Source organism: Cnephaeus nilssonii, assembly GCF_951640355.1.
Source record: "Cnephaeus nilssonii genome assembly, chromosome: 2".
Lineage (NCBI taxonomy): Eukaryota > Metazoa > Chordata > Mammalia > Chiroptera > Vespertilionidae > Cnephaeus > Cnephaeus nilssonii.
In genome coordinates, this window is record NC_137073.1 from 28,589,715 (window position 1) to 28,605,691 (window position 15,977).

At 47.1% G+C, this 15,977-nt stretch overlaps 1 protein-coding gene across 2 annotated transcripts; it reads left to right on the forward strand.

Moving 5' to 3' along the window:
• Window positions 1–339: 339 nt before the first annotated feature.
• KCTD7 (potassium channel tetramerization domain containing 7) lies at window positions 340–13,262 on the forward strand. 2 transcript variants are annotated; one of them, XM_079793331.1, is made up of 5 exons: window positions 340–748; window positions 3,159–3,328; window positions 6,861–7,039; window positions 7,474–7,846; window positions 8,582–13,262. In XM_079793331.1, the coding sequence occupies exons 1-5, from the start codon at window positions 605–607 to the stop codon at window positions 8,628–8,630; spliced, it is 915 nt and encodes a 304-aa protein (XP_079649457.1). In that variant the 5' UTR covers window positions 340–604; the 3' UTR covers window positions 8,631–13,262. The 2 variants fall into 2 exon arrangements, with proteins under 2 accessions (XP_079649457.1, XP_079649458.1); XM_079793332.1 differs by having other exon boundaries at window positions 9,716–13,262.
• The last annotated feature ends 2,715 nt before the right edge of the window (window positions 13,263–15,977 follow it).

Consider the following 15,977-nt stretch of genomic DNA (forward strand, 5'->3'; position numbering starts at 1 on the left):
GGCTCAATGATCTAGCAACTGAGAGGGAGGTGGGTGAGTCCGGGCACTGTGAGGCCAATTTGAGTCAAAGGGAAAAAATAAAAATAAAAGGACAGATTAAAGAAAATAAGGTTTCTACACGGTTACCACGGAGCCACCCTCTGAGCCAACCACTAGGCCCCACTCAGAGGTGGTGCCCCCACTCAGAGTCGGTGCCCCCAGCTGCTTGGGGGACCAGTGATGGGGGAGAAGGCGTGTCCGCTGGTCAGAGGGCCAATCACAGCAGGACAGACAAGCCGGCCGGCCCCAGTAGCCACTCAGGCGCAGGCTGACCGCTCTTCCTGCCCTAGGACTGGGCAAGCTGCCTGCCAATCAGGGGCGGGGCAAGCGGGGCTTGGCCAGTAGCGGGAGGTGGTAGCGTCAGGCGCCCAGCTGGTGGTCCCCGCGGTGGCCCGCTACCCGGTCCGCAGGCTGAGGGAGTGCGGCCCCAGCCCACCGCGCCGCGCTCTCCGCCCCACCCCGCCCGTCGGCGGCCACGCGTCATGCCCGGCGCTGCTCCACGCTAGCGCCGCCGGGTCCGTTGCCCGCCTGCCCGAAGCCGCGCCCACTACCCAGAGCCAGAGGGATGGTGGTAGTCACGGGGCGGGAGCCAGACAGCCGTCGCCCGGACGGTGCCATGTCCAGCTCCGACGCCGAGGACGACTTTCTGGAGCCGGCCACGCCGACGGCCACGCAGTCGGGGCACGCGCTGCCCCTGCTACCCCAAGAGGTACCTGCACGGAGGGGGTTGGGTGGAAGAACGCAGGGGGATCCGCAGGTGCAGGGCTGAGCTGACCTTGGGATGTAAGCCCGCTAGGTTCGGAGATCAGGGGTCGGGCTGAGGGCGGCGCCAGAGGGGCTGCCCCCTCCCCCGCCTGTGAAATGCACCAGGTGTGTCTTCCCTGCCACAGAGGTCACCTGGCCTCGAACCCCCGCCTTCCAGTATTCACTGCCAGTAAGGTTGATTGAGTCCGCGGAAAGGGGACCTTGGAGCCCCAAGAGATGATAGTGCCTTCTGGAAAATCCAGGAGGCCTTGGTGGTCACCCAAACCCAATGTCCAGCTGCCCTGACAGTGGAGTAAGGCACTCTGTGCAGGTAAAAAGGCAGGCCAGTTGGTCGATGTGTCCACACTCATCGGACAACTCCCCGGCTTTCCCTCACTAGCTGCAGTGCTGTGGTGCACAGGGGCTTCCCCTGGGCTCAGTGTGCATGACAGTATCACATTAACACCTGGAATGGCCCTTAAGAAGAGGGAGAAGAGTAGGAGAGGTTGGCCCTGTAGTGCCCTGAAGACAGAGACTAGGAAGGAGGAGGAGCTAAGGGCGTGTCAGATATGGGAGAATGGGGTGTGTGGAAACAGGAGAATGGACAGAGCCCCAGAGGGGCTGGCAGGGCTAGGTGAGGCTTTGGGGAACCAGACAGTGTTATTTGGGGGCTAGAAGTCCATAGCTTTAACGTCAGGGGACCCTTGTGAAAATGAGCAAAACTCTGGAAGTACTCTTTGCAGTTGGGGAAAAGGAGCCATTAGAGACACAGTGGTACTGGTTCTGTGTGCATTGTCCTTGGCGGAACGATGTGGTTTGGAGGAAAGAGTACAGGGCCTGGAGACTGGAGGCCAAGACTCCAGGGCCAGCTCCCCACAGAGCACATGGCTCCATGTGAGATCTAAAACTGTTTTTGGTTGCTTTTTCCTCTCTGCCTCAGTCTTTTCATCTCTAATATGGAGCAAACACTTGGATTGGCATGGGTATGAGATATCCTTGGTATGCACACCGATCATTTGAGTCCCTGCTAGGCACATAGAATAGCTTTAGAGGAGCTATAGAATAAGCAGAAGGCATTTCCAATCCTTTGGGTGCAGAAGAGTAACAGTACACATATATACACGGAACTGTCAATACTATTTCATTCACCCATTCAATGCCTATTTGGGTGTTTACTGTGAGTCAGGCATTACACAAGGCCCTGGGTAACTTTTATTTAATGTATATTTACCCTACTTTATTCACAAAGAATTTGAAAGCTGGGAAAAAGGACTTACTAGATAAATATACATAGACTTTCACTGGAGCCTGAGCGATGTCGTAATATTGAAAAGTATGCACTGGGACAAAATGTTAGTTAATCTGCAAGAGGAGAGTTGGAAAATTAGAGAGAACTGGCCTTGTTCCTTTCAACATCACGAGGAGTGAAAGATATCAAAAAAGAAAAAGAACAGAAAACGTCCCAAGCAATTTAGGGAGAACCTAGAGATTCTCAGGGCAACTCTATTCCATCATTCCCTGTTCTTCACCCTGTCCTTGCCTCCACACCCTTAGCTGGACTGGGGACTCATCTCACACTACAGATGAAGAAGGACTTATTCGACAGACATCCACGAACCCTGCTGTGGGTGGCCTCCTGATGGGTGAACAAGATGCTGTCCCTGCCGCGGGAAGCTTGGGTTCTAGACGAAGGGGCTGACAGAAGAAAATAAGTCACCAATGTATTGTGCTAGGCACTGTAATAGAGAAGAACGTGGCATACAGGGAAGGCAACAATGGAAGGAGTGTTTAGTTAACTCTGTCTTGTGAGCTGGCAAGGGACAATAGAGCAGAAATGCTCACAAAGTGGAACTTGAATAGAAGCTCTTAGAATGAGTGGCTGCGGCTAACCTATATGGTGCCTGGGTGTGAATTAGAAAAAGAACACACATCTGGGCCAGCAGATTACTCTCATCCAGGCACCTGCAGTGAACAGTGTACACCACCAAGTGGGGCACTCGCAGTTGCTGGGTGGACAAAGGGATAGCGGTAAGAGCATTTTGGACAGAGAAGACAGCATGAGCAAGGGTACAAAGATGGTAAATTCAGGAAGTAAAAGGAGGACAATGGAGGCTTTGAACTCTAGAGCAGAAATAGTAGGATTGGGGTGGAGGGACCCGATTTAGGAGTTGTTGGGAGGACGGACAGGACTTGGCAACTGGTGAGTGTGGGGAAAGGGAGGAGAGAGGAGTGTTCAGGAAGACTCCTGGGTTTTGGTTTGGGGTGACTGTGTGAATGGTGAGGCTTTGATCAGACCCAAGAAGACTGCAGACGGAGCAGCCCGGCTGTCATTTTTCTTGCCTGGCTAACATGCAGCTGTGTGTGTTTTTTTCCAGTTTCCTGAGGTTGTTCCCCTTAACATTGGAGGGGCTCACTTCACCACACGCCTGTCCACCCTGCGGCGCTACGAAGACACCATGCTGGCAGCCATGTTCAGTGGGCGGCATTACATCCCCACCGATGCTGAGGGCCGGTACTTCATTGACCGGGACGGCACGCACTTCGGGTATGTCCCTCCCTCTACGATCATCTTTGTAGTCCTAGCAAATGAGGGACCTGGGTGGGTATGGGGCTTTAGTACCTTCCATAGTACCTAGAAGAGGAGAGAACATACTGACAGAATTTAATAAATGTGTCTATTAAGATGGATCAAAATTTTTAGTTTCTTTTCCAGAGGAGACGAGGACAGCTGGAGAAATCCCAGGTAACACACACTGGCTGGTTGTGATGCAGCTGCTTCTATCCTACGTCATTTAAGACTGTGGAGCTGTCATCTTGTGGAAAGGAATAGGTGTGATCCCACCTCTAGGTGTTTTGGGATTCCAAAACAACTTTTTGGAGAATACCCTCAGATCAGATTCCGGGGTCAGCGTTGCCCTTAGGGAGGAAGCAGGTTGTGTGACAGTAGTTCCCTGACTTCTTTCAATAGATTAAAAAAAAAATGTTTTTATTGATTTTTTTTTAGAGAGAGAGGAAGGGAGAAGGATAGAGAGATAGAAACAAAAATGAGAGAGAAACATCGTTGATCGGCTGCCTCCTGCAGGCCTCCCACAGGGGATCACAACCCAGCATGTGCCCTGACCAGGAATCGAACCGGTGACCTCTTGCCTCCTGGGTCAATGCTCAACCGCTGAGCTACACCAGCTGGGCATAGTAGTTTAAAACAAATAAACAGAAAAGGTGTGGGAAGGGCCAACAAAGGGTTGCCATCCTTCAATGTTGCCCAATAAAGTCTCAAAAAAAAAACCCAAAACAACCTTCAATTATTACTGTCATTTTAACACTAAAACATGGAAACACAGACTCTCAAAAAATAGGTAGACTTTCCCAAAAAAGCACTCTGACAACCTTACACATAAACCATTTAAAGACTTTTTTCAGTTTCCTTGTTTGTGAAATGAGAAACAATAATGGCGGCCTTGCAGGCCTGTCATGTGGATTAAATAGAGAGCCTTGCTGTGACCCCTGGCCTGGTCCATTCAGAGGATATGGCGGAAGCTCTTTTCCCCTTCAGTCTAACTTTGGAGATGACTAAAGAACGAGCGTGGTCCTTGACCTTGGACAAAACGACCAGGGAGGCAGAAACTCTCAGTCACTACATCTGTGATGGCCTCCAAGTGGCATTTCCCACATTGGGAGAAGGTCATTTTCATCCTCAGAAAGGAGACTCTGGTCAAATAATTTGCCCTGAAGCATATGGGTTTCTCCATCGGGTTGTCCGCAGCCTCCAACGCTGAGAAAACAAAGTGTCACATCGCTCGGCAGAGCTATAAAAAGGTTTTTGTTTGCAGGCTGTTTGGGGGAGGAAAGTGCTGGCCCCAGCTGGCAGCTCCCACAACACTCGTGGCCGGGCCTTGCCCTGGGGATATGTTTTTCAGAGCTTACCAAGGTTTGCTTAAGATCCTGGAGGACCAGTCTTAGGAGGGGCTGTGGGGAGGGCAAATAGGATTTGGCTTTAGCTGGAGAATGACAGAGCAGGCAAGGGTGTTGGGCAGAAAAGTAGGATATTGTGGCATTTATCCTCAGACTGCTAGGCTCCAGTGGCCTATGATTCATCATCAGCAGATGCAGTTGTTGACTCAGATAAAGTGTCCTGGAAGGGTGGCTCAATTGGTTAGAGCATCGTCCTGATATACCAAGGTTGCAGGTTTGATCCCCGGTCAGGGCACATACAAGAAGCAACCAATTAATGCATAAATAAGGGAAATATCAAATTGATGTTTCTCTCTCTCTCTCTCTGTAAAATCAATTTTAAAAAAAGACTCAGATAAAGTAAAGTAGGAATTTAGGGCATTTGCTGGGGTAAATTTCTCTGCTGGTGTAGCTCACACACCCCTAGCACCTGCCACGGAGGCTGCTTGGGCCTCCTCTTGGGACAGTTTCCCATTGTTATCAATGAAGAGCGCTTTGGATTACAGACTGGACCACTGTGGGTGTGGACTTGGAGTCAGCTGTTTCTGCATCTGAGCCTCTGGCTAATTGTGGCTCCTTGAGCAACGAGGTTCCTTAACCTCCACTTTTTCCTCATTTATAAAATGGACATAAGATGGTACTTATCCCATAATATTATTGAAAGGATTCAGTGTGATAACAAATAATAGTAGCTGACACAGATTAATACTTAGTGAGTGTTAGCTGGTGTTGCATTATAGTCATAGACTAACTAGAGGAGTGACAGCTTAATCATGGAGTTTACTCACATATCCTTACAGAAAAGCCCTTGCCACACCTTCCATTGATGGATCGCATTACTCTTAGCACTAAACAATTTGAAAAGAGCCCTAGCTGATTTGGTTCAGTGGATAGAGCATTGGCCTTCGGACTAAAGGGTCCTGGGTTCGGTTCCAGTCAAGGGCACATTCCCGGGTTGTGGCCTCGATCCCCAGTAGGGGACCTGCAAGAGGCAGCCAATCAATGATTCTCTCTCATCATTGATGTTTCTATCTCTCTCTCCCTCTCCCTTCCTCTCTGAAATCAATATATATATATATAAAAGAATTTGAAAAGAGAATTAAAATAACTGAATTTTTATTTTAAGAAAATGCAGTATGTGATTTTTAAGAATGTCTCTTCATTGTTGAAAGTATTATAGATGTCACCCCCCCCCCCCAATTAGCCCCCTCTACCCTCCCCTGCCCAGGCCTACGCACTATTATCTGTGTCCATAGGTTATGCATATTTGCATATAAGTTCTTTGGTTAATCTCTTCCTGCCTCGGCCTCCCCGCTTCCCTCTGAGATTCTGGAACCAGTTTGTTCAGATGTTAGGTTTAGGCATTTGATCTTCTCCATATAGCTACAGAATAACACCAATGGCAAGGATACGTAGAAGATGTGGAAGTTTTCTACATTGCTAGTGGGAATGTAAAATGCTACACCCACTTTGTTAAACATGCACTATGACTGAACAATTCTACTTCCAACATCTACCCAAGAGAAATGGGTGCATGTGTTCTCAGCACATCTTATATACAGGAATGTTCATCACAGCTTCGCTCCTAAGAGCCCCAATTGGAAACTACTCAAATGTCCATCAACAGGAGAATGGGTAAATGATTGTATGGGCAAAAGTAGGTTTACAGTTGTTCGTATGGAAAGTAATATAAGAATTAATAAATAACAATACGAAAATAAATTGTGTTTTGTGTACACACAACTGTAAGCCTACTTTTGCCCAATCCTGTATGTTAAGAGACTAGTAACCTTTCCATTATTCCTATATATACCTAATAATAATTGTAATTATAATAATGGTACTGCTAATAAGAACTATTAATACTTACTGAGGACTTACTCCAAGCCAGGTATTTTCTAAGCACTTTTTATATACTAACTCATTTAATCCTATAATATTATGGAGTAGTTTTTTTTATTTCCCCCCATTTTACAGACGGGAAAATCAAGACACAGAAAGGTTAAGTTCACAAACCCAGGGTTACACAGCTGGCGGTCTGGTTCCAGATTCTGTGTCCTAACCACTTTGTGGCACTGCCCAGTACCATCAGCTCCTTCTCACCAGCCCTCTTTCCTTCCTGCTAGAGATGTGCTGAATTTCCTGCGCTCCGGGGACCTGCCGCCCCGGGAACGTGTGCGGGCTGTGTACAAAGAGGCCCAGTACTATGCCATCGGGCCCCTCCTGGAGCAGCTGGAGAACATGCAGCCACTAAAGGGGGAGAAAGTGCGTCAGGCGTTTCTGGGACTCATGCCCTATTACAAAGGTGAGGGGTCAGGTCCTGGGACAGCCAGGGTATGTGGGGAAGGAGGGTTGCAAGGCATCTGGCAGTGCCCAGCTCGCTACCAGAACAAGGTTCATGTGTATGCTTGAGACACGAGAGAATCCAACTCCCTTTCTTGGTCACACTGGGAAGATACGGGTTCAGGGGGGCCCACCTTGCCTGTGACTGTCATCAAATCACATTTCAAAAGGATGGTCCTCATCCCATCCCCTTGATTTCCTTTTGCAGTGGAGAGCCATGACCCCTCTTTAACTTTGTATCCTGCATAGGCCCAAAGAGTCTCTTCCCCCAGGAATCTGGCTCTTCCCACTTGGATCCTGCCGTCACTGGGGCGCTCTGTGCCCTCCCACTGCCTTGCCCCACTCCCTACCTGTTAAGCCCCGTCCCAGTGATGGCCGCTGTATTCACCCCCATAGACCATTTGGAGCGGATTGTGGAGATTGCCCGGCTACGCGCAGTCCAGCGGAAGGCCCGCTTTGCCAAGCTCAAGGTCTGTGTCTTCAAGGAGGAGATGCCCATCACCCCCTATGAGTGTCCACTTCTCAACTCTCTGCGCTTCGAACGGAGTGAGAGTGATGGGCAGCTATTTGAGCACCACTGTGAAGTGGATGTGTCTTTCGGGCCCTGGGAGGCTGTGGCTGATGTTTATGACCTGCTGCACTGCCTGGTCACAGACCTGAAAGCCCAGGGCCTTGTCGTGGACCACCAGTGCATTGGGGTGTGTGACAAACACCTCATCAACCACTACTACTGCAAGCGCCCCATCTATGAGTTCAAGATCACGTGGTGGTGAGTAGTCCTGGTAGGGAATAGAGCCCCGTCAGGGAGGGTGTCCATCCCCCTTCGTGGCTCTGGGAGTCAGATCCCTGGAAGGGCTCCTGACTGCCCCAGAACCTGCTGAGGTGAGGACTGAGTCCGGAGGCACAGCTCCAAGTGGACGGAGGTGCAGCTCCAGTCTCCCCTGCTCTTCTTTGGGGTCAGGCTCAGGGCTTGTGGCCCACGGGATCCTGGTACCTGAACTTACCTGGCCTTGCCTCCAGGCAGGGCAGTGTTTACCTGAGGCCAATGGGTCTGGCTAGCTTGGGGTTGGCCAGGAAGTCCAGAGAGGTTTTGTTACTTTCTTGACTTTGCAAGAGAGTTTCTGCCCTTTTTGGAGCCACATTACCAAAATAATGTACTAGGCACAATCACTTCCTCAACCCTGTGCAGGCATTCCTTCCTTGTGCTCAGTGTATAGGTGTGAACATAGGACATGATGGGGGATTTTATCCAGATAGCCGCTCCCTGGTCTCTGACTGAAGAAGGAGCACCTTCTCTCCCTCCTTCCCCAGGAATAGCCCCCGACTTTGTTTGAGGATGTGAAAAGACACTTTCCTCCCAAAAAGGTATTCTTCACCACTTTTTGGAGATGTAACCATAGTTGCCAAAACTAGGCACCGGGTTGGCCTTAGAAAAGCACAATGTTTACAGCCCTGCTTTGGGCCTTGGCTGCTTCTATCTCCCACCAACCTTCCACGCTTGCAGGGTTATCTTCTCACAGGGCTGGATTATACATTTCAGAGGCACCTTTTGAAGATTCTCTCAGTCAGGCAGGCAAGATGTCTACATCTTATCTTGGAGATGTCACATCCTTTCTGGAGGCTCAGAATACCTCTTTGGCTGCCATTTCATCTGTCAGGATCCAGTTTGTGGTGAACCCCTTGATGGGAGCCCCCTCTTTTAAAAAAATATTTTTATGTTTTAATTACAGTTTACATATTTTATTATATTAATTTCAGGTGTACAGCATAGTGGTTAGACATTTACCTACCTTACAAAGTACCCATCTGACATCAGTGATTACAACATTATTGACTATCTGCCCTATGCTGTACTTTACATCCCTTTGACTATTTTTCTTTTTCCAATTACAGTTTACATTCAATATTATTTTGTATTAGTTTCAGGTGGAACCCTCTCTTTTTGAAACCTTGCTTTATGCCACTAACATTCTCCTCCTAGGAGAGTGTCTGTTCTAGAGAAGAAATGGAAGGGCTGGGTGAGAGGCACAGCTATGCCAGGGGCCGTAGGAAGACAGCAGCAAACCTCCGTTGTGTTTTACTCCCCACATTTCAGAGAGAGAAAAAGATCCACGAGGTTCTGCTCCCACTGCGTCTCCTTCTCGCTCTGTGTGCAGCCTGGGGCAGCCAGTCAGGGTAGGGACATGCATCTCCTAAAGGAAGACTTTGCAGCACCAGTATTTGGAGGGTAGCATTTCTGTGCTGCAATAAGGGTTTCTCTCTGTACTCATGATTGTACTTGACTATTTTGGGGTGTTCTTGTAGGGAGATTTTGTTATATGTGAAAAGCCGGTGAGGACAGCCTCACTGATCTCAAGTCTTACAAGACCAGATTGGTGATGTAGGGCAAGAGGGAGCTGCAAACGTCTGCATCCTTCTGAGTAAGAGAAGGCCAAGCCCTGGACCCTTGGCTGAATTCCTTCATGAGGCAATGACCTCCTGGCCCTTGTGCGGGAACAGAGATTCAGGGCATGGCTTTTACACTCTTATATCCTATTCTTATATGAGTGGAGCAGAGATACAGATGGAGATCTAAGAGGAAAGTAGTCAGTCTCATTGGTTCCAAGATATGTGTTCTTTCTATTGTTCTCATCCACAGTGGATCTTCACGTTTCTGGAGCTGATGTCCCTGCTTGGAGTTTAGCTCAACAACATGCCTCTTGCCTTGTTCTAACAGTAAAGTCTTTGGTTGAAGTTGCTCTGATTGGTGTTACAGCCTAATGCAAGTTGATTTTTTTGACAGACACTGAGGCAAGCTATTCAGGAGGAAGTCAATGTGAGTAGAGAGCAGATAATTAAGCCCACTGCTTTCAGTAACCTGGCCTTGACCCCTTCTCTTTCCCACCCCTGGCACAGCGCATCACAGTGCTTGGTTATTTAGAGTCCGTACATGTAAGACCCGAAGCAGCTGGTGTGCTCAAATGCAGGTTTGCTAAAAATGGGCCCTGGAAGACTTGCTTGGGGGCTACAGGGACACTGTGCCTGTGCCTCTCATTAGAGACACCCATTTCTCTTTCCCTCTGTGATGTCCTCAAGGTCGTGTGCTCTGTGCCATTGTGGGGAAGCAGGTTCTAGGCCAGTAGACCAGAAAGAGCCAGGACACTGGCATCCAGCTTAGAGCTCTTGTTAAATGGAGTGAACGAATTCAATGGCCCAGTTTGGCCATTCTCTGACAAGAAGCCAAGGCCAGTCTGAACAGTGCTTTTGGATGTGGTGGTTTGTGATGATGGCCTCCAAATAAAGGTTGTCTCTGAGAAAGTGACTTCTCCCAGTTGGATCCCTTTTTAACTCTAAATGGCCAGGCCCAGAGTGTAAGAAGGGTTGGGTCAGAAGGAAGGTTCCAAAGGGTGAATGCTTCTCTCTGATTGAAAGAAAGTGTATTTTTATAGAATTCTTGTGCATAATGTCAATAAATGCCTCTCACCCTGACAACGGACTGGATTCACGCTGCCATGAGACAGGCCCTGGTTAGTGATGTGTCAAAGTGCTGCCTCTGGAGCTTCCCTTTTGACTCTGGGCACCTTCTCTCCCAGGTGCCATGCTCACTGGTTGGGAAGGTGGCAGTTTTAGGAGACAGGACTGCATGGTGTAATGGAGGCCATAACAAAATTCAATGAAAATGAAGAACTTAATGGCAACAAAAAAGACAGAAACAAAACCACAGTGAACCACATTACGTCATCCCAGTGGAGGAATTCTTTGGGCAGTGCTCTAAATAGAAGAAATAGAGGAATCGTCACTACCCTTTTTCTACCTCTGGTTAGTTCACCAGGCTGTCCTGTGCTTAGCGTTTGGAAAGCAGTCAGCTGTGCTCTGAAAGCTTCTATTCTTTCTTCCCGGAGCTTAGGATATTCTGGGAACTGTCTGAGCCTCAGGCTAATCAGGTGGTACAATCTTCCTGTTCTGGGTTGCTCATTGGAGGAGTGGGAAATTGACTTTTGCAAACCACAATGTGGGGTGAGCCTCAATGTATGATCTTGGTGTAAGCTGGAACCTGAAGAGGCTCAGATACACAGTAACAACAGAACAAAAACTACTCACACCGAGCAGTTTGATCCAGGTTAGAATTTCAAACATTATCCTTCTGCATACCTCCTGTCCATATTTGAGTCTTTTATAAGCGATTAAGCTTTCTTGGGTACCATTTTGCTGGGGCTCTTTCATGAAGGTGGTGCCGGTCTCATGATCCTTAAGAGGGAGGCTTTATTCATCAGAAGCTGGAGTATTGGGAACTGGGGTGGGAGAAGCACTTTCTGGAATAAACATATATGTATACATATGTTAATTGGGGGAAGGGTGGGGTGGCAGGGGGTTAGAGGAGGTGGGAACAAAGCCTGGGTGCAGTGACAAATCTGGAGTGTGGGAGGTCACCTGGGCTCATTGTCTTCTTTCTGTATGGCGTTGGGTTTGTGTACACAGTAAAGCACTTCCTGTGTTCTTTCATTACTTAATCTGTGAGTGCTTTGGTACATGGAGCCTCAGTACCCTCACATGGCATTAAAGTCAACAATAAGAACCTGGGTGCTGTGCCTTTCTTTTTTAGAGACTTACTCTCATCCCTCCTCGGACCCCCACTTTGCCAGCAAATATGTGTTGATTTCTCCTTAAAATGTGGTATGTTTAGGGTTGCCACACTTAATAAAACAGGCGCTTCCCTGAGATTGGCAGATGAACTTCTGCCCTGACTTGAAGTTAAAGGGGAATGGGCCCACGAAGGTCCTTCTGCGGTTACTTTAGCCTTGTCTCAGTTCCAGGCAGGTGTGCACCTAGGCAGACAGCTCCGCCCTCTCCTGCTGAGAGGTCTCCCCGGGAAGAAGGTAGCACAATTGTACAGTCTCTTGTATGGCTCACAACTACGTTAGTAGTTAGGACAGAAATCCCTCCTGTCAGATCACCACTTTTTTCCAAGGGGGAAATAAGTGAGTCTGAGCGTACGTGAGCCTCAGTGGTTAAGACCCTGGCTTGAGGAAAATGGGTATAAGTTGCCCTCCCTCCAAAAGCAGAGTTTTGACACCTTCCTGGCTAATGAGTGTCCTCATCAAGAAGCCCCTTGGGGTCACTTCATGGATTAACCCAGAAAGGTGAGTTCTGAAGTGTTCTATAGCTATGCTACCCTCCAGCTGATTCCCTTAAAAATGGTGAAGGGATTAAGCAAAAAAGAAAAAAAACACACACAAAAATATGATGGTTACCAGAGGGAAAAGGGGGCAGAGGGAGGTAGAAGAGGGTAAAGGGGATTAGGGGTAAATTGTAATGGAAGGAGACTTGACTTGGGGTGGTGAACACACAATACAATATACAGCTGATGTATTATAGAATTGTTCACTTAAATCTTTATTAAATAAAAAATCTCTGATTATTCTAACTTTTAAACAAAAACACTGTATCATCTGTGCCAAATGAATTCCTGACCTAATTACCGTGCAACACTCACATAGTAAGAATACACTAATAATATCTTATAAATTGGAAACTGAAGCTCATAGAAGTATAATTTCCCCAAGGGCACGTAGCCAGTAAGTGGCAGAGCCAGGATGTAAACCCAGAGCCCTTTTCTGAAATCCTCATGGGTGTTCAACAGCAGAGCCCTCCCTTCCACTTGGCAGCTCAGTGTCCCACCTCTGAGGCTCAGGGCTTCACCCTGCCTAACCTACAAAGATTTGAAAAGCAAATAGTCTGGAAGGAATATTAGAAAGACTTACTTAGACCTGTGGGTCTCAAGTAGCCCTGAGCATTAAGGAGATAACGGGGTCCCCAATGTTCACTCGGTGGTGAAGGGCCCTACTCATGGGACAATGAGTGGAGGATGACTTAGCAGGTGAGTAATGATTCCTGGCTGGACAGTATAATGGAATAATCTGAGACAGTCCGAGTTAATCAGACCCGTGTAGCCTACAGGTCTAACCACACAGATGTGCCATGCAGCTTGACCATGTGGGGAGGTACACCCAGGGTCATGGGCCTCCTTCAGGGGCCCCTGGTGTCAAGAGAATAATTGCATTGGAAACTCTAGCTCAGGGGACATTGTACACTCATGGCCCTTGGACTCCAGGTCTCTACTCTGCCTGTGTTTTCTGTTGTCATTTTGAAGATGATGACCTTTTAGCTGGCTTTATGTACTTTTTATTTGTTTAACTAGTGGCCTATTCCTTTAGCTCTTATTTACTTACTTTTAACTTTCTGTCCTTTGATTCCTTATCATTTTGTTTTTTCTTTCATGTACTTTAGCTTTCTCTATTTTTAAAACATGATTTGAAACTTGTTTTTAAAAGTCAGAGCTTGCCCTGGCCGGTGTTGCTCAGTGGATAGAGCGTTGGCCTGCGGACTGAAGGGTCCCGGGTTCGATTCCGGTCAAGGGCATGTACCTTGGTTGCGGGCACATCCCCAGTAGGGGGTGTGCAGGAGGCAGCTGATCGATGTTTCTCTCTCATCGATGTTTCTAACTCTGTCCCTCTCCCTTCCTCTCTGTAAAAAATCAATCAATCAATCAATCAATAAATAAAAATCAGAGCTTATGCTTTAAAAAATTCTTTTCAATTACACTTGCCATTCAATATTATATTATTTTCAGGTATACAACATAGTGATTAGACATTTATATAACTTATGAAGTAATCCTCCAGTAACTCTTATACCCACCTGACACCATAAATGGTTATTGTATTATTTGACTATATTCTCTATGCTGTACTTAGCATCCCCGTGACTTTTTTGTAACTGTCAATTTGTACTTCTTAATCCCTTCCACTTTTCATCCATTCCCCCAAACTCCTCCCATCTGGCTACCATCAGATTGTCCTCTGTATCTATGAGTTTATTTCTGTTTCAATTGTTAATTTATTTTTTTAGATTCCACATAAGTGAAATCATAGGGTGTTTGTCTTTCTCTGATTTATTTCACTAACCTTTATTTCTAACATAACTTTTAAGTACATGCATGAATAGGACACCAAAGAAGGTAGTTCTTGTTCTGAACAAGAGTAATTATGTGCTTTTCCCCCCTTCTCTGGTAATTTCTACAATAATCTTATTAGCTGTGAACATTAGGTACTTCATTTTTTCCCTTTAGAAAAATATCTTCTAACATGTAAATACAAGGAAAAACTGATAGTGTTATTATCAAAGTTATAGATCTACTAGATAACCCAGAAATCCAAACTTTTACCTCTCCCTCCAGAATGTCACCTCGCTCCTACACTAAAGAACAGTAAATACAGCCTTAGGAACAGGACAGTTCCATTTTTGGACTGCTAAGGACTTCTTCCCTCAGACAGTGGACATGATCAGAGATCCTGGGATTTCACCTCCTCCAACCACCTAACACCAAGTGGAAAGAGGACTGTTGTGCACCAGGAAAAAATCCAACACAGCTGCAAGAAAGACGGAATGAAACCACCTTAAACCATGCAAAAGCACTTCATACAAATGGCCTATAATCAGATTACAATGCATATTTTCCAGCCTTCTGTGATCTCAGCAGAAACCTGATTCACGCTTTAACAAACCATGACTTTTAGAGGATGCTAATGTATTACAGACCCTGATGTTTTCCTATATCATGGGACCTCAGCAGATGGCCTGGCTCCAGTAGATCTTTGGAATAGACATTTTCATACTTCTCTCAGTTATTACTTAAATCAAGAAATAGAACCCCTGCCCTAGCTGGTTTGGCTCGGTGGATAGAATGTCAGCCTGTGGACTTTTGAAAGGTCCGAGGTTCAATTTTGGTCAAGGCACATGCCTGGGTTGCGGGCTTGATCCCCAGTAGGGGACATGCAGGAGGCAGCCAATCAATTATTCTCATCATTTGATGTTTCCCTCTCCCTTCCTCTCTGAAATCAATAATACATATTTTTTTTTAAAATAGAACCCCAACGTACCACAAAACTTAGAGCTTGACCTCCATTAGAAGTTTACAAGTTGGGTCAAATCTTATACCTTTGTTATTTTTGTAGAGGGAGTGGGAGGGTGTAATGAGTAGGCTTAAGTGTGTGTCACCTTCTATAAATGCCTTTATTAGTGTGTTTCTCAACATTACATCCTGATCACCAGCTGTACCTTGGCTTATTCTGTCTGCCCAGGGTCTCATCTGTGTGTGCACATGTTTTGGGTGCTTACTTTCCCTCCTCTTACTATGTCAGTTTCACCTCCCTCTGCTCATGAGTGGCCTGTCTATGGCATTTTATAGGTGGTTGGCCACTTCTGGCCATGCCTCATTGGCATCTGCTAGCCAGCGGTGGCAGTGATACTGTGCCCAGGGTTGCCCTCTTCTTCTCAGGCAGGTAAGTGCTTGTTTGCACTGAGGTCCCTAGCTTTCCATTTCAGCTTTCTCATCTGGCCTGCTAGGATTTGGAGAGCATTTTGAGCCCCCTCTCTAAGCTCTATGTCCACCTCCACAGCAGCAACAGAGGATGCCACAGGACCCCACTGAGCAGACAAGTTAGCTTCACCCTCCTCTATCCCAGAGGGAGGAATCAAAATGCTTTACCGCCCTAATCGGTTTGGCTCAGTGGATAGAGCATTGGCCTGCAGACTCAAGGGTCACAGGTTTGATTCCAGTCAAGGGCATGTACCTTGGTTGCGGGCACATCCCCAGTGGTGGTGGTGGTGGTGGTGGGGGGGTGGTACAGGAGGAAGCTGATTGATGTTTCTCTCTCATCGGTGTTTCTAACTCTCCCTCTCCCTCTCTGTAAAAAATCAATGAAATATATTTTTTAAAAAATGCTTTACCTGAAAACCGAGTTCACCAATAGGTTTCTAACAAAAATATGAACTTCCCTTGTGAGCTGACCACATCACTATTAGCTGAAATGAGGGTGGCATTATTCACTTGGCACTCTCATAAATCAAGGCAGGATGTA

Coding starts and splice junctions, on each gene's coding strand:
- KCTD7 (XM_079793331.1), top strand. CDS start 605: ATGGTGGTAGTCACGGGGCGGGAGCCAGACAGCCGTCGCCCGGACGGT. Junction 749..3,158: donor TGCCCCTGCTACCCCAAGAG/GTACCTGCACGG, acceptor GTTTTTTTCCAG/TTTCCTGAGGTTGTTCCCCT. Junction 7,847..8,581: donor GAGTTCAAGATCACGTGGTG/GTGAGTAGTCCT, acceptor CCACGCTTGCAG/GGTTATCTTCTCACAGGGCT.